This window comes from Ammospiza nelsoni, chromosome 12 (genome assembly GCF_027579445.1).
Source record: "Ammospiza nelsoni isolate bAmmNel1 chromosome 12, bAmmNel1.pri, whole genome shotgun sequence".
Classification (NCBI taxonomy): Eukaryota; Metazoa; Chordata; class Aves; order Passeriformes; family Passerellidae; genus Ammospiza; species Ammospiza nelsoni.
In genome coordinates, this window is record NC_080644.1 from 4,864,375 (window position 1) to 4,887,528 (window position 23,154).

Below are 23,154 nucleotides of genomic sequence, written 5' to 3' on the forward strand. Positions count from 1 at the left end.
GTTCTCAGGCAGGCATCAGGTGCTGCTCTAAGCGTTCACACCATCAGTCTCTGCCCATGGCACATAATTTCCAAAACCACTTTCCAGCCCTTCAGTCCCCTGCCAGAGGATTCTGGCTGTGTCCCCACCCAGGCCCATGAGGGACAGGTACTCACACTGGCACAGAGGATAGTTGAAGTAGCCTGGAGCACACTGGTCACACGAGTGCCCTTCAAAGCCCGTCCGGCACAGACACTGCCCCGTGTCACTGTCACAGGTGCCATCGTACTGACCAGGGCCAGAGCACTGGCAGGCTGCAAAGCAACAAGGCCATCAGTAATTCAGCAGGTTTTTTTGTCTTTAGCCTTCCCAGGAAAGGAACCAGAGCATCTGGGGTAGAGGAGCAGTGGCTGGAGAAAGCATGGGGAACAGAGCTGATAGTGAGCATGCCTGGCCCATAGTGAATTCCTCCAGAGTCCCCCACAGCTTGGGAGGATGCTGGAGGGTCAGGGCTGGGTGGAAAACAACAGCAGAAGTGCAGAAGTCATGGGAATTTATCACTTGGAAGCAGAGCTGTGGAATTCCTCCTCCCCAGCGCGGGTGGAGAACAAGGAGAAGGCCAGCAGGGCCAGCCTGGGGACACTGCCCGCTGGGTACTCACGCTGGCAGCTGGGCCCGTAGTGGCCTGGGGCACACTGGTCACAGTGTGTGCCCTGGAAGTTGGGTTTGCACACACACATCCCCACCCGGGGGTCCTTGCGACAGGCGTTGCCCTCTGTCCCTCCCGCGTAGCAGTCACAGTCTGCAAGGGGACAACAACACACACTACACAGGGATGTCAGTCCAACTCTGTCAGCCCAGCCCTGAGGTCCCACAAGGACACAGAGGCAGCTCAAATGCTCAGGCATTTGTTTCCATACCCTTCCTATCAGATAAGAATGCTTTAACCACCCACGCCTGGCTGGGAGGGCTCAGCACCATGATGCTGTGAAGGTGCAGGGTGGGCAGCAGGGCAGCACACAGGGCAGGCAAATGCTGCTTCCACAAGCCCAGGCAGAGCTGAGTCAGGGTTGTGTGGGAATAAGCACAGCCTTGGGCTAATCAGGCAGCTTCTCTCTGGTCACTCCATGCTCAGCTGCACCCCAGACCTTCCCACTTCCAGGGCAGGGTGTGCCAGGCAGGCAGTGCCAAGGCTCTGAGCCAGCCCTGCTGTCACCAACAGCAGTGGTGTGGGGTGCTGGGCTGGGCGAGGCAAGGACAAACATCATCCAAAAAGCAGAGGGAGGGGGAGGTGAGGAAATGAGAAGGGAAGTGAGAAATTCCAGCTCAGGAAAGAAAAAACCTGTCTGGAAGATACAGACTTCAAAATATCAGAAGGAAGGAAAAGGTTATCTGGAGTGTGCTGAGGAGCATGAGACAGGGGAGGATTCGGTGGGAAAAGAGACTGAAAAAAGCACAAGGGAGTAGTTGAACTGAGAGGAGTGAGCATGAGAGAGCAGGGAGGTGTGGGAAGCAGGGATGAGAGCATGGATGAGCTCTCTAAACAACAGAGGGAGCGACACAGAGTGAGTGGCTGCCTGTGCACGACCCTTCAGAGGTGCCCACAGCTCAGCCACAGCCCCTCTGTGACTTTTGGGGGAGGTTCCTCACAGGGAGGGCAGAAGGGACATCCCCACATGGCCTGGACCCCAGGAAAAAAATCACACTCACTCTAGCCTAGAGCTTCCACATCTGTAAAAAGGGGATCATGAAACTTCCTTTCCCCCAACTCAGCTGATGGTTGTACTGTCCTAAAACCACTCAGGGCTGTCCCATACAACGTATGTGCCCAGTAAGATCTAATCTTGCATTGGATGGGAGGCATAACAGAAATGACAGCATTGCCCAAGCATCAAGGAAAACTGCACTGCTTACTTATTATCTGTCCTGCAGGAAGCACTTGTTCTCCAGTACTGTTGTGAGAGAAAGCTGGAATGGCTGCGCAGAGAAAAGACACATTGGACATGTCAGCACACACACTCAGAGAAATCCTGATGGAGTATCAGAGACTTGACAGTCCCAAAGCTGAACAGGCTGAATAGAAATGTTGAACATGGAACAAAGCACAGATAACCATTACAGCCCTTTTTAGCCTATCTTTCATAAGAAAGTGGGAGAAGAAACTCCAGCCAAATGGGAAGCTCCTGTTGACTCTGTGTTCAGAGCAGCTCAGCTCTGCTGCAGCTCCCACCCAAACCAAACGTGAAAGAAGTCCCGGTGGGACAGGAAAGCACATCCCAAGAGCCAGAACTGGAGCTGCTGGGTGTGTGTGCTGCCAGCTGTGCCCCTGCACTCACGGTAGCAGTGGGGGAAGTTGAGGTAGCCCTCGGCACAGGCGTGGCAGTGCTCCCCGGTGTAGTTGGGTTTGCAGTAGCAGCGCCCGGTCAGGTCCTCGCAGGTGCCATCGGTGAAGTCAGACTCACAGTTACAGCCTGCAGAGAGGGACAAATGGCACTGAGCGAGCCTCACACTGCCTGCAGCAGGAAACCTCCCAGCCCAGCCCTGCCCAGTGTCACCCAGGCCAGCAGGATGTCACACTCACGGTAGCAAACGTAAGGAGAATCGATGGGATGGTCGGGGGAGCGATAATAGCCAGGGATGCACCTCTCACAGTTAATGCCGGTGGTGTGGTGCTGAAAGACAGTGGGTTGGAGAGGCATCAGTTCCTCTGCCTGCAGGATTCACATTCATCTGCTAGATTTACTAACAGCTCCAGGTTACAGAGGAAGCAGCACACCAAATACCCAAATCTGCTCAAAATTCCACATACACTGACTTGGGAACAAAGTGTTTCCTGCCAACTGCATCCTCCCATAAACACAGAGTGAGTTTTAGGTTCATACCTGACCTTGAGCCCATTTCACTTCTTTCAGATGGTAAAATGTCCTGACCACTTTGTGCTCCAAGGATGGGAGCAACCTGTTTCCTTCCAGCAAGGAAGCACAGCCAGAAGTTTCATGCCAGTGCATGAATTAATCATGTCACCGTCACCTTGGGAAGAGCTATGTTCCCACTTTCACAGAGACTGAAGACTGGCATTTTGGTGGGCAGAGAGACATCCAGGGAGATGCCAGAGCACTGTGAACCAGGCAGGGATTACACAATGTGCTGGGCAGCAACCTGTGCCTCCCAATTCTGGTGTCTCAGCAAACTAAAGCTTTAGGAAGTAGTGGTACTACAAGGGTACTAACAGCGAGAAACCCAAGTGATGTTCTCATTACTGGTGCACACTCCTTTAATCCACGGCAAAGAGACTAAATTTCCAGGCAGAGACCTAATTTAGATAACAGAGGGGCTTGGTGGAGAGGTCCAGGAGGCTGAACTCCAGGCTGACAGCAGAAACAAACACAAACATTTGCAAAAGCCTTTTCCAGAGAAGGAAAGCTCTTCAGGCCTACCTGGCAGTCAATACAAACACCTCCTCCTTCAAACTTGTCCTCACGGCTCCTGCTGGCTTTGTGTCGATCCACCTCCGGGTCGTAGTAGCAGTCGTAGGCATGGCCATTGCAATTGCAGGCTGGAACACAGAGAGAAAGGAGCTAAACCACCTCAGAGGTCCTTCAGTCAGCACCTGCATCTCCAGGTGTCAGCTCTCCCTCCTGGGTTTGATGGGCTGGTTTTCCGTGAGGAAAGATGCCTGAATGCATCTGGGGGATTACAGGATCTCCCAAGCTCTCTCAACTCTTTCAGTTCAAAAGCACAGAAGCAGCAACTCCTTCACAAAGTCTGGTCTGCAACCAGGAGAGTGCAGTGGGCACAAAACCACAAGTAAAATATGTGCAGGCGTGTATGGACGAGAAATAAAAATCACCACACTGTGGGGCGTTGACTAGCCTGGTTTGGAGAGCAACATTCTTGCCTCTTTTATCCCACCCTGGATAGAGGTGAGCTGTAAAACCCAGCACCAGGTGAGGGGGCTTTAGAAACTCCCAGGATTTAAGATCCTTTGCCACCCTGTGTTTCTAAGACACTGTGTGGAGCAGCTCTGTGCCCCCAGCGCAGCAGAAATTCCGCTGTTGGCACTGACCAAAGGTTCCTCTGGACAAATAAAGATGTCCTGTATGTAAACACACCCAAACCTAATTCATCTTGCAGACAGAATTGAGCAATGAGACTCACCTGCACGAACCCTTGGACATACTAGAGGAACTGGAAGGCAAGCAGACCCAAATTCCCACAGGGACCTCAGAGACCTCCCTGTGTGAGCCTCACCTGAGCACCAACACCTGCTGTGCAGGGTCCTCCCTGCTGTGTCACTGCCCCCAGCTCACCCAGTCCTACTCAGCATCACCCCAGCAGTGCAGAGAGCAGCTGCTCTGCAGCAGGGCATGGGGCTGTGCCTGGCAGGAAGGGAGAGCCCAGCCCTGTCACCATCATATGTTCTGAAAAATCCCTTTGCCTGGATTTTTTCTCCTGAGAAGCCTCAGAGAAAAATGAAAACAATAATTATCTGATTGCTTCTCCTGTGTTTTGCTGCTTTGGAATGTGATCTGGAGACTGCTTATCCAACAGGTGGTTGTTTGATTGGTTTAATGTGAATTGTTTTTATTTAATGACCAATCACAGCCAGCTGTTTCAGGACTCTGGAAGAGAGAGCCACGAGTTTTCATTACCATTCTTGTTAACTTTCTGTCTGCACCCTTTCTGTATTCTTTACTATAATTTAATAAAATAATAAATTAGCCTTCTAAGAGCATGGGGCCAGATCCCCTCGTCTCTCCCCTCATCAGGGCTGTCTCAGGCTGACCCAGCCCCACTCACGCTGGCACTCGTTGGCGCTGTCGGCGGTGGCAGGCTTCCAGGGGAACTGGTTGTAGCCAGGGCAGCAGCGGTCACAGGAGCCACCACAGGTGTTGTGCTGGCAGTCACACTGCAGCCTGTGGGGACAGGAAAGGGCACAGACAAGGTTGAGGTGATGATAGGGATGTGGAGCTGCTGTGTGACCCTGCTGTGTGACCGTGTTGTGCATCGCTGTTGCTGATCTGGTCCGCGAACAAGTGGTATCCCAATATATATTCTAATCCCAATATTCTGGAAAAGAGGCTTCTAAGGCTTTTTTTCCCCAACTTTTTAATTTATTTGTTTTTTCTGAGCCAAACTTTGCTATTCCAGCTGCATTCTCTCCCTTTCTTCTCCTCCACCATCATTCTTTTACTTCACAGGGAGACAAGGATAAGAGAAAAATCTGCTGCTGCCTAGCCAGCTCTGCAGAGAGTAAAATGTGAAATGGTTGGAGGTGGCAGTGGTAGAAACTGAGCTGAAGCTGATTATTTGAGAGAGTGCAGCGTGGTGCAGGGACACAAAGATGTGTCCCCAGCATTGTGCAGGGGCAGCATGAAAGGAAAAAATGATAGCCCAGAGCTTGGAGAGGGATGGGGATATACAGGGGCTGTCTGCTCCTCCAGGCACACCTGTGCTGCAGGGAGAAGGGCATGAAATTTGAATTAAAAATTTCAGTAGGTGCTGGCCCCATACTCCCCGTGCACTGCATTCCTGCTTTCCAGGCAGGGCTGTGCTGGGTAAAGGAATCTCGACAGGCACCCGATGGATCTCGTCCCTGCCCCACCACCGGGGTGATTCATTAACGTCAGTGACATCAGCCCCAAAGCCTCCACTTAGCACAGGGCCATTCCCATCCAACACAAACGCTTTCTGTTGTGTTAGACTTATGGCTAATACAGCATGTTCCAGCTTTTATCTGTGCAATTACTCATTTCCCCTCAGGGCCAGTCTGCCACTCCCATCTCTCCCTCCCTCCAATGCTTTTCCATTCAAAAGCAGTGTGTTTAAAAATAAATGTAATTCTTTTAAAACGTTAGAAACAAAAGGAGCAGTCATTCAGGGTGAAGTGTAGGAGTGCAGACACTCTGCAGCGAGCTGAGTGCCACAGCTTCCACCTACATGTAATTTTAAGACGTGGGACCTGAAAGTCTACGTATAGTGAATTGTCAGACAGAGGCAGCAGCACAAGTGACCTCATTTTAATGAAAATAATGGGATGATCTGAAAGTTTGGGTGAAAGCAAGCAGGATCCACACTCAGCATGTTTGCTTCAGGCAGAGGGGTTCCCAGCCCTTCCCTTGCAGATGCCATGGGACACGTGGCTGCCATCAGTTCTCCAGCACTTGTCATGCCCCATCCCTGCCCACATTCACAGGCTGGGCTGTAGCTGGCAGAGTCCAGGCATGAAACTGAACCCCTGGCTGGAGCTTAAGTGGCAGAAAACAGCCCTGAAACAACCATTAGAAAATTTGTTTTTTAAGTGTTTTGCAGACCCAAGGGGGAGTCTCAATGAGAGGCAAACCTTGGCCGTGTCGCCAGAATGCAACCACCCACAGACCTCTCACCTGGCTGACCAGCACTCAGCACTTCCAAGGAAACAAAATTTTATTGTTTTTTCCACAGCAGCAGCTGGAGAGCAAGATTAAGATCCATACACATGCGTGTGGAGAAAGATGGTCACTGAGTCAGGGAACTTATAAACCTGCAGAGCAGTGTTAATCTCCCTGACTGGAGGACGTGGCTCTAGCCACACACCCCGGGCTCCTTAAGGCTCAAGATGTTTGAAAAGAACTGGTTCAGTTCCCAGAATGCAAGAAGATGGCACTGCATGAGTAAAGTTGCTCATTTCAGAGGAGAAGGAGGTATTTATTTAGTCTCTGCTGTCCAGAGTTAGCAATGACCTCTCCGAGAGCTCAGCTATTGCAGCTTCACTGCACCTTGTGCCGAGTCTGTGCTGCTAATGAATTACAGGCCAATGTGCATAAACCACAATATTTACATGTTTCATTGACTGAGTATATACAAGGGAGAAGAGGGAGCGGCTGTGTGCACACAGCACATATTTCCTGGTCATCCTCTGTAAGAAATGAAACCGCAGTCCTCCCGCTGGAATTGATGCTCAACAGCGGAGACTAAACAGTTTCCAGTGAGCAGCTGTGGCAGAACTGAGAGCAGCACAAACACCACATCATCAGGATTTGGCTGGGACATCTGAGAACAATCAAGGAAAAAAAAGCCCCTTCCTCTGTTTCTCACTGTACTGAGAAAAAACCACCTGCAAAAAGAGACTGATGGATGGCACAAACCTGGCACACATGGTGCTTTGCCTTCCAAATGGGAAAGGGGAAGCTGGAGTTCAGGGTGCAGCAGTGGGAAAGCATCTTTCATCTGTGGATGTGCTTCTCACCAGCAGCTGCTGCTGCCTTGGTGGTTACCTTCAGCATCAGGCACAGAAGGAGCAGCTGGACTCTGTGCGTGTCTCCTCTCCTGCTTGTGGCATCTGTGACAGGGCAGTGAAGCCACAGGAACAGCTGCTCTTATCAGGCAGATGCAAAACCCTTGTAGGGCTCTCCTGAGCTCACTCAGTCTGTCAGCACACAAGTCCGGTCTGGGCTCTCCAAGGCAGGTCCCTGATGATTCTGATCTCACTGCTCCAAGGGTTTGCCAGGAGAAAGAGTTGTGCCTCATCCTGCTGGTGTTCACCTTTAAGCAGGAAAACATTCCTGCTCTCTGTTTCACTCAGCCCATTCCAACACAGGGCAAAGACAGAAAGCTCTGAGAAGTGCAGGGAGCCTTGAGGAGGCTGTACCTGCCCACAGGTCCCTGCAAACAGGGCTCACATGTGCTGCCAGCCCAACAGCTGCACGTGCAGCCTCTGTAGCCTGACACTTCACACAAACTCTCCAAAGTTGCACGAATGCTATCACTGACGGCCAGAAGTCAGCTCATGGACATGCTTCATCATGTCCTGAGCCTTTGCCAAGATTTCTAGCTCACCTCACCTATCAAAGTGCTCATCCTGCCTTTCTGGGCAACAGGCACAAGAAACATGGGGATGTGCAGAAGAGGGAAGCTAAAATGAACAGCAGAGACCTTCCCCCAGGCCGAGATTGTTGGGTTTTTAACAGGACCAGGCCAATCCACATCCCTTTATCTGCATTTCGTTGCCCAGCTGCTGTCAGACTCTGAAGAGGCAGGACATGTGCAGGGGCACGCCACACAGACTGCTGAATACAGGATGAGTTCCTGGTAGCTGGGCCTGTGTCTCAAGGGGGTCAGTGTGTCTGAGCCCCAGCTGATGTGGCACTACAGACATCCCCAGGCTGGCTCTGTGCTGTGCCAGGGCAGGAGGGCTGGGATCCCAACCAGCAGTGCCCACTCCAACGGAGGGCTGGACACAGCTGCTCCCACAGCCTGGAAATGGCAGCATTTCATCAATTACTCATTTTCTCAACTGAAAGGATCAGATTTCTGCTGACTTGCCCGTGCTCCTGGGCTTGCTAAAGGGTACAGCAGTGCCATGAGAAGATCCATTTATCCAGCACTTTTCCCTGCTGTATCCCAAAGGACTTACAGCTGTTGTGCTCTGACTGTAGAAAGCACACAAGTAGGAAATGTTTCCTCCCTCAGGCCAGCATGATCTGCTCTGGGTGAAATGCAACAGCTGCTTACCAACATGTGCTGCAACATCAGACAACAGCCTGGGGCCAAGAGTGAAGATGCCAAATGCATCCAAATGAGAGTGGAGGAGAGGAATTTCGGGAGACAGAGATGGTTGCAAGCAGAAGTGGCACTCAACAAGGATATCCAACATATCTCTCCGTGTTCAACCTTCCCTCCCATCCTGGAGAGCCCCAAGCCACTGATACACCCAAGAAAGGTCCTGGCATTTCCATGTTAAAGAATCCCTTGTCCCCATGAAGCCTTTTGTCCCAGCACACAGGTGCACTTTGCATCCAGCAGCACCAATGTCTAAAAAACAAGAACTGTACATTCAAATATTTATGGACTTCCTTTTGTCAGAGAGTTTGGCAGACTCGGGCAGGCTTGCTTACCAATACATCTTTGTTTTAATACTTAACAGCTTTAACCTTGGCTGGGACCCACTGGAATTTTATTTTAGATGATCCAAAAGTTCTACATGATCCTGATGAGAAAGAAATACAAGCTCCCCTCATCCAGCTGAATCTACCCAGCCCTTTCATGAAGGCAACATTCAAGCTGCAAACAGATGGCTAAAAGCAACACTTCCATGGTCTGAAGCAGCTCTTTGGCATTCCAAGTTGCCAAGGCAGATGGGAAGTTCCATTAGCCAACATGTAACTTCTTTACACACTCTTGTTCTTTTGCAAAGAGTTGTTCAGATATGTACACAACCAATCTACGGTTCTTATGAGCAGAAATGGGAAGCAGTCTCTGGTTTCATGGGAGACCATCTATTTATGAGAGCATTGCCCCAGTGCCTAAGAAGCCACATGGGAAGCAGGAGACTCCTCGGCTCAAGTTCAGAAATGGAACTTTCTGAATTCCTGAATGGAATTCAGGACTTTGATGGAAAATCTCCCAGTTCTACATCAGTATCCCTCCATCAGTATCCTCACACTCTGCTCCAGTGGGATGGCAAAGCCGTGGGCAGGGAAACTCAACCAGAGAGCTGATCTGGCTGAAAAACAGTCTGACAAAAAGTGTGATTTTTGCTACTTCGTCTGGAGCAGTTTCTGCTGCTTTCTCAAGGCAGAGCCACGAGCAGCAGTTATGGCACCATCACAAGCTCAGAACAGGACACAACTAACTCTGTTATCTTTCATTCTTAGAACAGCAGTTCAAATGCTTTCTTTTTCAAAGGCTTCTGGGATTTGTACCTGTAAGGGTCGTTGGGGTCTTTGGCATCGCAGACGTCGGCGTGGCCGTGGCACACGCAGCGCCCTCCAATGCTGATATCCTTGATGCTGTAGTAGTACTGCAAAGCACAGGAAAAGATGGCCATTACTATTTTTACAAACCAGATTCATAATCATTCTACTCAAGATTCAGCAGAACTTTGCCGAGTAAAACGATGTGCAGGGATATTTCCCTTTCAGTGACATTGCAGGCTGTGGTTAAGATCCACCACCTCCAACAGAGCCCATCAGCTGTGCGTGGGGGCTGCCAGCACAGCCAGAAAGCCACATGTGACACCAAGAGGTGTTTCCCAGCTCCACACTGTTGGTGTCTTCTCCATCTCCAGCCACAGCAGCACCTGCTGCAGATGCCTTCAGCTTTAGGGGATGCAAGACAGAAATTCCCCACAGGGCGTCCCCTCCCAGAGGTGGCTTGCACAGCCCTCCAACAGCTCCACCTCAGCAGCACGAGGTGCCAAGGCCTGCCTTACCCTCCTGGTGACCGTGGGGTCCCTCAGAGCCTTGCCCATCAGGTGGCCCAGCAGAGTGTTGGTCTGCAGGAAGCGCAGGCGGATGTTGGTGGCCTTGGTGAAGTTCCGCAGCAGAGGGGAGTAGGAGAAGTTCATGGCTCCTGGGCGCCCGTTCACCAGGGAGACAACAATCTGTGCATGGAGGAGGGAAAACAGCAGGTTGGACTCCCACTGCTCTAGGGGAAGCTAGAGCACTATTGTGTGAATGTGTGAGAACAAATCTGTACAACCCTGTGGGGTGGGAGGAGATCAATTGAAACAGGGTCTCCTTGAGTCAGGTCTCTTGGAGATCTGGAGATCCTCAAGATCTTGGAGATCTATTTCACACCCAAGATAGCTCAGCTACCTTAGGTATAAAATCAGCAGGATGGCTTTTGTGGTAGTGTTGGAAACAAAAAGGTCTTAATAAAAGGCAAAATAACAAAACTCTTTACAGAGAAAAACTGAACCAGATGCAAGAGTTTCTTGCTCCTAGTAAAACACCTCACAAATTCCATTAGTTTCTTTGTTCTCTTCTTTTTCTAGTAAATTGCTCAGGTGAGAGTTTCTGGCCTCTGTCCAATCAGCTACCCTTAAGTTTGAGAAGTCGTCCCCCAAGTCCTACAAGGTGTCTTTTTTGCTAATTGAGGAAAGAAACTTCTGGCCTTAGATAGTTCTGTCACAAGATAGTTTTGTCACTGTATCAACAAGGAGCACATCCCTACAACCAAGCTCTCCATCAATCCCATCTGGTCGAACTGAACACTTAAAAGTGGTATCCACAAATGGAGTTAACAGGAGTACCAACAGCCCCTGAATGACCCTGCACACTCCAGGGATGGAAACAGGCACATTTCCAGGCTTACCTCCCCATTCTCCAAAGGCACAATCCTGGAGTACTCCGTGGTGCAGATGGCGTGGTCATCCCTGGTGATACGGTCCACGGTGTGCTGGCCAAACTTCTCAATGCAATCCCTCTTGGAAGCTGTTCACCAACCAGAGGTGAGAGCAGTAAGAGAAAAGGAACAATTCCCAGCCCTCTCTGGATTTTCCCACGCTGAGCACAGGAGAGATGGGTGTACAATCTCTGTTAAGCATTTACCACACAGAGATTGCTTTGTGGCATTAACTCTGTCACGGCTCCATGTCCTCCACTAAGGGAGGGTGTCACTCTGACAGTAACAGGCAGGAAACTCCCCAAATCACCTCCCTGCAGTAAATGAGGAAGGTCAGAACAGCCACTGCACCTACTGCCACCACCTGCAGAGAAAGCCACCCCTCAATTTTGGCATTAAGCTCACAGTTCAACCAGCCTGAGATCTCGCTCTGGTCTCAATCTGCTGCCGTGCTGGCAGTGGATTTGCTACACTGCTTCCACTTTGCTGCCAGGGTGTGGGAGCTGCGCCATCATTTCACATGGATCCTAAACCTCCTGGGTCAGTCCTGAAGGCAGCACAGAACTCACGACAGGAGCAGCCACAGCCACTGCTGGGACATCTCTCCCCAGGCAGGGTGGACAAGCAGACATCCTGCAAGCCATTGCTCTGCCTCTCCCAAATGCTGCAGGTCCTCCTCACACCTCACTCTGAGCTCTGCTCTTAAACCACTGCCACAAAGCAGAAATGCCAAGGCCACCCAGAAACACTCCTTGGGGACAGCAAACCAGGGCTGCTGCCACTGAGTGGCAATGCAAGGCTGGAGAAAGCCAGGGAGCTGGCATCACCAGGCAGCCGCTCTGGGGGCTTGGTGACCTGCTCTGGGGACACACACTGAATGCCAAGGCTCTCCTTGCAGCTACAGGAACGGCCTGGCTTCCCAGCATGACTGCTCCTGCAAGTCCAGCACCCCTGTCCCCAGATGTGAGACATCCCTGTGCTGGCAGAGCCATCCAAACCTCTGCTGGGGCAGCTCATGTGCAGGGTGGTGAGCACCTGCGTCTACCCATCCAAAAACAGTGCCACTCTCAGGGACTGTTCCCTCAGGAAGAGCCAGGACAGAGGCTGCTGCTCCTTCCCACTCCCTTTTCACCTGTGCCAGGAACTCACAGCAGAGCCTGCTGAAGTGACTGTCACTGCAGTGCTCCTGAAGGTGCCTTCCATGGGGAGAAAAAGGAAAAAAAGGCAGCCAACACAATCTCCTGCTCCTGCCAGAGCTGCTCAGCTTACACAGGAAACTGAAGGGGAAATGTTAACACAATCCATGGGAATAATCCCCCAAAATCATGGGAATAATCCTCCAAAATCATGGGAATAATCCCCCAAAATCTGTCTCAGTGTGCCTCCAGAAGGCAGGTCCCCCACTCCATGTGCTGCATGGGTAGGCTGAGCCAGGCAGAAGGGACAGCAGAGGTGGAACAGGGGATTTCTGCCTCCCTGTCTTCACCTCTGGCTTGCACCCATCCACACCTTGTCTCCAGAAAGTGGCCTTGCTCTGGGAAACACTCTTTTGGCAACAGCAAGAGCTCAGTTGCATCCACAGGAAGATGTGGAAATATTTAACATCAGGTCTCTGGACGAGGTTTGCTTCACCAGGTGCTTTTTTAAAGGCAATTTATTTTTAAAGCCCCAGGCAAGGAACCTGTCACCACTGGCTCCAGATGATTGATTTCCAGAGCACTGCCACGACTGCATGCAGACAGGATGCTCAGCCCAGGGAGCTACTCAGGAAAACCAAAGAACTCCTCCAGTTATTGCAAAATCTGCACAACCACATGAGCCAGAATCTGGGCATTGTGAGCTAAAACAGAGCAACCCAATGGCCTCAAACTCTAGCAGTGCTTTAAGGAAACAGACAAGGACAGAACCTCACCAAGCAGTCATTTCTCTCTCCTCTCAGAGAACTAAGCCCAAAAGCAGCCTGGCACCTCCTGTGATGGGCAGTGGGTGGGCAGTGCCAGTGCCACCCCTGGCAATGCTCACTGCCTGCTCTGAAGAAACCCTGCATTTCTGCCAGCTGCTTTTAACCCTGGTACTGACCTGGGCAGTGCTTTCATTAGACCACCTACAGAACTCCCCATGATAAAAATAAACCTCTGCAGAGGACTTCTTGTGCTTGCAAATCTGGCAGGTTTTGGAGCAGCCACCTCTTTATTTCCATGGGAAATTTCCACTGGGCTGTGTCACTGCATCTCCCTTCTCCAGGGGAGGGATGACAGGGAGGGAAGGGGACTCCAGATGTTTCAGCACTGCCACTACACACAGGAACACACAAGTGCAGCTCCAGACCATGCAGGAACACGACTGTAATGGGCCCCAAGAGAAGCTTCAGAGCTGGCAGGGAAATTCTCAGAGATGACAGAAAAAAAGCAAAGCAGGAATTTGACAGCAGTAATTCCCCACCAGCACACAGCAGACAGAAAAACATCCACCCCAGAGAGCAGCTACCACACTAAGGCAACACAGGGTAATACATCTGCAGGTCCTTCTTGCACAAGGAGAGGCCAGAAATCCAAAGCACAGCCTGACAGGTAAGCCAAAAATATGAGCCTTTAGGGACAGCCCAGGGCAAGGCCTCTGAGTGCTCCCAAGTTCTTTCTTGCCAGGTTTTAAGCTCTGGCTGTAGATCTTAACTCACATCTTCTCCCAATTACTGCTGCTGCTTCTGGGAGGAGCTGCTGGTTAACAAGTTCCTCGCATCCGGCTACCCCACAGACCCTCTGGGAGAAGAGTTTTGCAGAACCAGCTGTTTCTTAAGGTTTTAATCAGAGAATTGGGAAGCCAAATGCACAGGCTGGATCTCCCTTCCAGCCAGCTGTCTCTGATCCCACCTTGCACAGCAGCAGGACAGCAGTTCCTGCCCTGCACAGGCTGGATCCAATCTCCGGTACTGATAAGCACAGGGGAATGTTTGCTGCATCCAGGCTTTTCTGTGACAGCAGCCACTTGGAAGTGAGCTGCTGCTTGGCTTCTGGAGGAGATGAAACACAGCCTGGGATGGTAGAGGGAAGAGACTGAAAGAGGAGGGCAGGGAGGAGATGATAAGAAATCTCACCGTCAGACCTAGAGCAACAACACCCAACTGCAGACACCGGTGCCAACTTTGGGACTCCCCATATGTCATGACAGTATTTTTAAAAATACATTTACTTTTAAATGCATTTATTAAAATTACCAGAGAGTAAAACAGCTCTCTTTTCCTGAGGAGCATTCAATCTTCAACTCTTGCAGCCTTACTGAGCAGATGAAACAGAAGACATGCACTGCATCACAGCAATGACACAGCTCCAAACCCACCCCTGTATTTGCACAGAGTTATCTTCAGTATAGCCCCACTCCCTGGCACTGAGCTGCAGCCCCCTATCATACTCACAGGCAAAATACTGCCAGGGCTCATAGGTGAGGCCAAAATCAGTCGATCTCTCCAGCACCCAGAGGTCAGGACGAGGGGAGTTGGCAAACTTGATCAGGACATATGCTACGTGGAAGAGCTGAAAGAAAGAACACAGGGTTAGCTGGCTGCTTGAGGCATCCTGAAAAGCAGAGAGAACTCCTTGGGATCCAAGTGGAATAAATGAGCTGGCACTTTGCAGCTCCTGCTGCTCACAGGCAGCCTGTGGAGCGAAATCCTCCGTATCTAAAGGGATGGTGATACAACACGGCTGCTGCAGAGCCAGATTAGGGAGCTCAGCTCCCCCTGAAAGCAAACACAGCTCAGACTTTGTGGCTACAGCCTGAGCTCAGGTTGTGCCTGAGCAGGCTGCACTACAAGCCAGCTACAATGCTGCCCTGAGGACTTGGATTTGGGATCTTTGTGGGGTAACAGGTGACACAATGCCCTGCCAGCCACGGAACACCCAAGCGTACCTTGCAGACAGCACCACAAAATCCTTCTTTTTGGTTTTTTAAAGCATTCCACGTACCACCCCTGCTTCACCAACACAACCTGTGTTTGGAAGCCTGTTCCAGAAAAAGCCCAGCACAGCTCCTCTCCCCCAGGTGCCACAGGGAGGGGAGAGCAGGAGACACACTTGGCTCCAGCACAGCTCCAACACGGGGCTGCTCCCATTTGTCTGGACACTGACATGTGCACACACACTCCTGCCAAGGATAAAACAAACCCAGTCTTTAAAGAGCTCCAATGTCAGTGCTAGAGAGAAACAAAAGCCCCAGCAGAATTTCCCTTCCCCGGCTGGCACGGGCTCGCTCCAAGAATCCCCACTCCATCATCCTGTCACAAAGCGATATTTAAAGGCAAATAAAGTTCTCTTATCAGAGGAAATTCCTAATGTCAAAAACAACCCAAAAGGGAGTTTAGTGCTTGAAAGGCAGAGATTTATAGCCCAGGAGTCCCTCCTCATGCAGAGCTGGGGCTGTATGAGCATACACCCCCCTGAAGAGTGACAAGCATCCAGAGGGACATTTCTGCAAGGGGAGGAGGAGGACGGCTCCGTGCCCATCTCAGCCATGCAGGAGCCAGAACAGCAGCCAGCACCCCAGCCCTGCCCTGGCCACACACATCACTGAGCCAGAGGACACTCATTAATAATAACATGCCTCCAAAACGGCCCTGACAATCCACAGATTGGGCAAGAACTGAAGAAACAAGAAAGAGGTATTTAAATTTACCAAGCCATCTATAAAGCACAGATCTTGCTGGGGTCAGTCAGACAAGGGGTCTGCTGGTGTACAGATACGGAGCAAGGGGATGTGGGCAGCCCTGAGGACTGGCACCAGCTCAGTCCCCCCTCAGCAGGACATTCAGGCAAAAACCTCCTCAGGAAACTCCCAAATGCTCCTCAGGCTCTGGGGCAGCCTCTCCCCCACTCACCAGGAGGATTGGGGTGGTTCCCACTGCAGGCTGGTGACACCTGGGAACACACCTGGGTGCAGGCTAAGGGGGCTTGGGGGGGATGCTCAGGGAGGAGTGAGCCACATCCAGCTGGGAAATCCACATGAGGATAAAGCACAAGGAGTCAGAGGCTGCTCTACAGCTGGGAATGGGCAGGAGGGTGGGATTGTCACCACTCTCAGGGTTTGCACTGCTAAGGACTGGTGCCATCCAGAATAAAGAAACCAAAGCAGTCACCCAACTCAGTTCTCTGCTGCCAAAAGACTTTCAAGCCCAGCCAAGAGGGAAACAGGCATCCTTTTCAAAAAACTGAGAGGAAACAGACCTCAGTGCTGCCCTGGTTCCCCTCTGCCACATACGTGCTGTCAAGGCACACAAGACCAGGCTTTTTTTGAGGAGCAGCTTTTTCTGCCTGAGAGCTGGTATTTGATAGGGAAGCCCAAGAGGCTTCAGCCCAGGCAGCTGCTTTCTCTGCAGGACCAGTTCTCACAGCCCAACATCTGCCTCTTGGCATGGGAACAGGGCTGAACACCAACCAGTCTGTGAAGTGACACCTTCCCCCTGCTCTGAACCCCCCTACAGCTTTATTCCACAGGGAATAAATGAATGCTCCTGCTGGAATCTAGCACTGCCTGTAGCTGCACAAAATTCCCTGTGGCTCAAAAATACCCGTGCATGTTCTGGCCTCAGGCACAGGGGGTTCTCTGCTCTGAATGAACAGCAGCCACAAACACAAATTCAGAAATGTGAGGTGCATCCCTCTCTTCTGCCTTTCTTTTTGCAAAGCCAATAATGAATTGACTGCCAGTAAATCCCAGGGAATTTCTAGGGGGTTCTCTTTGTTCTTCAATTTTAACTCCAGCACTGCTGTTACTGCTGCTGAATTTTATTCCAGTTGTGACCACAGTCTTGAGACACAAATAAACCAGCCAGCACTGTTCAACCACTCCCCTTTCAGCATGGAAGGGTCATTCCTAATGGAGCACAGAAAATATTCAGGAGTCTGTGACCACAGTGACCCCAAACCTGGAGCAAGACCCATGTCCTGGTATTCTGGGGGATTTTTGTCCAGTCTGGTGAGTTCCCTGCCCCTCTATCCAACTTCCTTATCTTGCAGATGATCACAGCCTGGCCAGAAAAAATTACAGCAAATTGCCTGTTTCCAGTGCATCTGCTGAGAAAACTCAGATGCAGAGATGGAGCAGTGGCTCTAAAAATAGAGCTGGCAGAAAAGCCAGACTTTTCATTCCATGTTTAGTTCCAGTACAGTTCTGCCCAACCAATATTGCAAGAGAAATGGTTGGGGTTTTTTTTTTTTCCAAAGCCTTTATTTAGCTCCTATTATCAGTCAGATGAATAAAAACCTCTATGCTCTCAGCCACTTCAGACATTTTCTTCCCTTTTTCACAGAGAAAAGAGGTGAAACACCAGCCTTGATGCTCACACTTGTCTCCAGGCATGCAGATCCCTTACTTTCCCTGCCTCTGAAAACATGCCAGGTACAGCTCAACCTTTGACCAGCCTCTGGAATTCCATAAAACGACCTTCCAGCCAGGAAATTCTGACACTGCTTTAATTAGCAACCAGATTTCTTTGAAAATAGTAACATCCCCACATGGAGCTGATGTTGCTGTTAGTGGTTTTGAAGCAAGTTTCCTTAGTAACAATCTCTTGCAGCTGCCCCAGTGCCTGGAAGGATGGAGGTGGGGGCATTTCCTCTGTGTCCCACACTCCATCCATTTTTGCCTTTAGATGGTGGGCAGCTTTATCCAGCACCAAAATACCATTAAAATATAATAAATGCCATTAAAATATAATCCTGATTATTACCCAGTGTGACAGTGCAAGGACTTAATGAGTAAAAACAGATTCCAGAGAATCAGGAGAAACTCAGCTGCTTTTGGAGCAGCACCTTCTCTGCCCATTTGTTCATCCATTCTTCTGTGTAAGCAGCACATGATGGAAAACTCTCACATTTTTTTTCTCTATTCCTTCCCTCAAGACACTGACTTCACTTTTCCAGCTCTGGAAGGTCCATGTGGGAAGAAGAAAACTGGCTGGACCAGGTTTGTATCCTGTGTTGCTTTCATGAGGCAGTTCTAGGGAAATCCCATTGATATTCCAAGGCACCTCAAAGCCTTGGAAATATTCAATAACCAAAATAAATCTTCACATTGCTGTAACATTGATAACCACATTTCCACCAGCAGCAAGAGGGGCTGTTTTTGGTTGTGGGATGAGAAGGTCTGAGGCTGTGCTGGCTGGGAGGCAGACCCAGCTCTGCTCCCAGCCCCTGCACGAGGAGTTTACACAGCAAACCACTTGCTAATTTTCCACAGGACAGATTTATTACCTTTGGCATTGACTTATGAAAGCAGCACCACGTAAAAACAAAGCAGTTCATGTCTCCTGACCACTGCTCCAGCCCCCTGTGGGGGGTGTGTGTGTGCAGAGCATCACCAGCGCTGCTCATCCCTGCTGGGCATTTCCCTCCAGGGAAGGAAGGACCTGCTGAGCCATGCCAGGCTATGGGCAACAACAACTCCCACTGTTATGGGGCACATGCAAAACCTGCAAGCAGGGAAAGTAGAAAAGGAACTGCTATGGAAATTGTGGGGAAGCATTAATTTAATTTTGCCCTCTTTCAAAACTCAAACTATTTTACTCCCTCCCAAGTCCACGCATCCCCCCAGGCACTGCCTGGTCCATCCCTGCAGCCACAAGCCCACCTGGAAAACATGGAGATGTCAGAGCCTGGATGGGGTTATCAATCCACAGGAAAAGCAGCTCTCAGGGAGCATGGGTCACCTCTGCCCACAGCCATGGACCAGCCCTGGAAACGCTCAGCAGCGCTGGCACCACACCACTGGCAGCAGCTACAGCTCATAACGTGCCTTTCTGTGCACCTTTTATCCCCACAAACAAATATGCAGGAGGTGGAAAAGCCCTGGAAAGGCAGAGAGCTTCTATCTCACTTTGAATTTCTCTAGGTCAGTGACCTGCTCCCTTTTGCATCCTCCGCCTGTAATCATTTATTCTCATGGAAGCAGTGAATTTACTCATTAACAACTTGACTGTCCCCCTGCTGAGCCTCTGCAGTCCTACAGCAGATTTATTTCTCCCCAGCCCATCCATCAAAATCCTTTAATAAAATCTCTCACATTTAGTGTGTGCCTACTTTTTATTTTCAATCACACAAGAACTGCTTCAGCCCTCCCAGGCAGCAAACAAAGGTGCTTCCCCTCCAAGTGGGCACTGCTCTTTATCCAGTCATTTTTCTATAAAATACTCAAGTGCCTGAGTGCAAACAAACCCCACACATAAAAGCACAAAAGTCTGTGTTTGAAAGACGGGTGTGCACTGAAATATGCTTTGCCCCCATTTTGCTCTTTTCCTCACAGCAGCTCCTGGCTTGTTCTTGTATGTCTGTGTCTCAAATCCTCACTCCTAAAAATAATGTTTTTCCAAGTTTTTAATGGAGGATTACAAGGTTCTGAATGAGAAGGTTCCCTATGCTTGTATCTCAATATTTTAACAGCAAGGCTTTAAAAACAACTAGCCATCCCTTTCACCACAGGGGAAGGACAGAGGTGCAAAGTGGCAGCTATTAAACACCTCAGTAGGGCAGGGGAGAGAGGTGAGCACTGAGAATCCATTTTGCACCAAGCTTTTTTCAAGTTTTTCTCTCAAAACTCTGGGGTTTTATTGAGAGAGATCAAAGAAAACACTCTCCATGGAGCCACAAATTCAGAGCTACCAGCCAGCATGAAACCTGCTCCGTGCCACAACAAGCAGCAGCAGCAACCCAATACTTTATGCTGTTATTTTCTAAACAGTGCCTGTTCCCTTCCTAAGCAGCTTGGCTTAGATGAACAGCTGATGGAGCATTTTCCACAAAGGATTTTTTCTTTAAACACCACTTCTGAGAAGGATTTGGCTCGCCCACCCATTTCACACACAGCACTGCTTTATCTCCACAGCATCCTCCTGTGCAAGTTGTGCTTCCCCTGCCAGTGCCACACACACCTCCTGCCAAAGATCCCTGGGGCACTAAATCTGCAGCACTTGGCACATGGCAGGGCAGAGCAGTGCCATCCCTCGTGGCCTGCACAGTGCTCACAATCTGGACAGCCAAGTTTTAGAAGTGACCTCCAACAGGGCAGCAGCAAGAGCCCGACTGGCAGCAGGTTCAGCCAGCTGGCACTCAGGAGAGGCACGGAGGAGCATCCTGTTAAATCCCTGCCCAGATGGAGCTGCAAACAGCAAATGCCACACAGCCACAGGTGCAGCACCCAGGGATGCTGACACACCAACCTGGCCATGGTCAAACACAAGAGTAAAACCCCAGCAGGTGGGTCCATCAGCCCTTCGTGTGGGCCCAACAGCCCCCAAAGGTCACCCCAGTAACCAGAGGCATCAGAGGAGCAAAACTGGTCAGGGCAGAGGGGGATGGCTGAAATTCCTTGGGATGAGGCCTCAGTCACTCTCAGAGAAGGACTCTGCCCACAGCAGCTCTCACTGCCCAGTAGGAGATTCCTGCACTTGACTGGAACTTTGCAACTTTCTCGGTTGCTGGGCAAAGTGTTAAGTAACCCATTAAAGACAAGGCTTCAATATTTCTCTTTTAGCCCAAACCTGAGCTGCAACACCCTCAGGGAATGGCTACATGGACTCCCCTGTCCTTGGGCACCTTGTAAGGGATGCAAGCACTGCTCTGCAAGGCCAGCTCAGCCCAGGAGCTGACTGAGCCCAGAGAATGTGCAGAGGGACAGGTGCCTCCAACAGGACTCCCACCCTCTCCAGCTGCTTTAATCCTCCTGCAAACACCATCAGAAACCCAGCATGGGGTGGCTGTAAAGAGGCCCTTAAAACTTCCTGGTGCTGCAGAGATAAGACACTATAACTGCATTCAGGATTTCAGACTATTTACCTTGAGGTGTCAATTGTCCTTGATGCTTAAATGCTTCTAGGAAGCTTCTGGAAATGTTTGGTTGGGTTTTTTTTTAGGAGTGGTGTGTTCTGGGAAAATACATGAATTAATAATTAGCTGGCAGGATTAGCAGCAGTTCATACCAGGGTCTTCCTCCCAGTAAAATATAGTATTACATGAGAAGAGGGATAAGGAAAAAAGTGACTAAAAGGGGAAAAAAAAAATCTCTTTTACAGAGACAAAGTGCCCTGATGGCCCTCACTGTGAGGAGCCCTGTGCTTGAGCTGTGCTGTGCAATGTGCAGAAATGAAAAAGCCAAAGTTCCTGCAAGCAGCTTCATGCAGACAGGTGAGCAGTAAGCAGGTGTCCCAGGAAAATTTGGTATTCTAGAGGAATTTAACTGGAAGCCACTCAAAACCAGATAGCTAAATAAATCCAGCCACCTACTTCATGAGAGAGAAAAAATCCCACATGGTTCTCCAGGCTGATTTTTGAGGGGCCTTGGGTCCACTGCCTTAATTATCCTCCCTTAAACCAACAGCAGTTTGAGACTAATTTTAGCAAAATGAAAACTACACCATAGTAGAAACTCTTGTAATCCCAGAACATACAGGAAAAAAAAGTGCCTTCCTATAAATAGAAAAAATGGGGAATTCCAGCTTGCTAACACTAACTGGTGTGCTTGCAGCCTCAGTCTGAGATTGCTAAGAAAAAGGCTGACTTGAGGGATGTCATCTGCCTGCAGTTATTTGAGACTGTGAGAAGCAGAGTCTCTTCAGGGAGCTGTCACTCCACACTCCAGGAGAGCGGGGTTTTTGTGACTAATGGGAAAGAACTGACTCAGCTTTTAATGCCAGACAAGCTTTGAAAGGAAATAAACAAATCTCCTTGGAGTGCCCCATTCTCCCATAGCAAATTCTGCACAAGGAGCACAGCTCTGCCCTGGAAGGAGAGGAGAAACCCCTGTGCCCAGGATGAAGGGCTCAGTACCTCACACTGAGCTCCAGCATGGCACTGAACTGGGAATGAACATTTAAAGTCCATCTGGGTCATCCTCCAGAGTTCACATGGACAACAGCCCTCAAGAGCAGCTGATGCCAGTGCTGCCCTGCTTAGGGAACAATCTCACACCTGTGAGATTTGTGACTCGAACAACAGACAGGAGACATGAAGGAGAGGGTGGCACTGCCACAACCTCTCACAACGTGGCTAAAAAAACCTGATCCATCCATTAATTCTTGGGGAGGAAGTGCAGATTTAGAGACAAATCTGTCCCTCTTCTCCTCCCCAGTGCCTGGCCATGGCTGCACAGCCGGGGGAGAGCCCACCCCAGCCCCTTCCTTACTGCCAAGCTGTGCCAGCAGCTGTGGGTATTGTCTGTGAGGCCTCCCTGGGCATCTGCTGCTGGGACAGACAGCAATGGGCTCCAAGTCAAGAGCTGTAATACTGTGAGCAATCACAGCCCTGCCTGGTACCTCCTGTTACCAATGTCTGACAGGGTAGAAACAATGACCTTGAGCACAAGGAAAAGAATTCCATTAAAAACCCACCTTCACTCCTCTACCTGCCAGTGACACCACCACCGTGACAGGATTTCACCCAGAGTTCATCAGTCTCCGCTGCTCATCTTTCCCATTTCCTCAGAGAACGACTGAGCAGCTCTGGGTTCATTTGGCTGAAGTGTTCCCCCAGCTGCCTGCGTGCTGACACACAGGGAGCAGTGTCCACAGTCACGGATTGTTTGCTTTTAAAACCTATAGGAGGAATCTGTGGCTCTGGCAGCGAGGGTGATGGAACCCAGCCATGGAACCAGGGCACATTCCAGAGCCAGATGTATGGGCACAGCTGTGACAGGGCACAGCCCAGAGCCTCTGCTGTGCTCAGGTCTGAAAGGAGGCACAGGGCTCTTCTCACACCTCCCACAGCACAGCCTGCAAGGTGCAAGCCACTCGTGCCCTTATAAATAAAACTCTGGGTGAAGCCTCCATGGATCTGCCTCCCCCAAGCTGAAGCTCCCACACAACCCAGCAGGAATTTCAGCCTGCAAGGGCCAAAATTCCTCAATTTCCTCCAAACAGCTACTCAGTAAAAAATCTGGTCTGACCTTTTGTGCCACTTAATTTCTTCTGCTCTGCAATTAGAAAGTGGTACAGCCAGGACATTGATTTTTACACCATTTCTGTGTGGAAGCAGCGTGGGCTGCTGAGGATCTGGGAGTACTGAGGCAGATTTGTGTGGCAGATTATGT

The 23,154-nt window shown here is 50.3% G+C and overlaps 1 protein-coding gene across 1 annotated transcript in view; it reads right to left on the bottom strand.

The window, feature by feature from the left end:
• The window catches only part of LAMA5 (laminin subunit alpha 5), an 87,415-nt gene that overhangs the window by 37,033 nt on the left and 27,228 nt on the right, over nucleotides 1–23,154 (bottom strand). The window contains exons 3-13 of the mRNA XM_059480558.1: nucleotides 14,498–14,615; nucleotides 11,056–11,174; nucleotides 10,172–10,342; nucleotides 9,663–9,760; nucleotides 4,780–4,895; nucleotides 3,417–3,535; nucleotides 2,561–2,651; nucleotides 2,316–2,450; nucleotides 1,894–1,956; nucleotides 641–781; nucleotides 156–293 (exon numbers count right to left, since the gene is read on the bottom strand). Of these exons, the coding sequence (XP_059336541.1) occupies nucleotides 156–293; nucleotides 641–781; nucleotides 1,894–1,956; nucleotides 2,316–2,450; nucleotides 2,561–2,651; nucleotides 3,417–3,535; nucleotides 4,780–4,895; nucleotides 9,663–9,760; nucleotides 10,172–10,342; nucleotides 11,056–11,174; nucleotides 14,498–14,615 (1,309 nt within the window). The remainder of the gene's footprint in view (nucleotides 1–155; nucleotides 294–640; nucleotides 782–1,893; nucleotides 1,957–2,315; nucleotides 2,451–2,560; nucleotides 2,652–3,416; nucleotides 3,536–4,779; nucleotides 4,896–9,662; nucleotides 9,761–10,171; nucleotides 10,343–11,055; nucleotides 11,175–14,497; nucleotides 14,616–23,154) is intronic.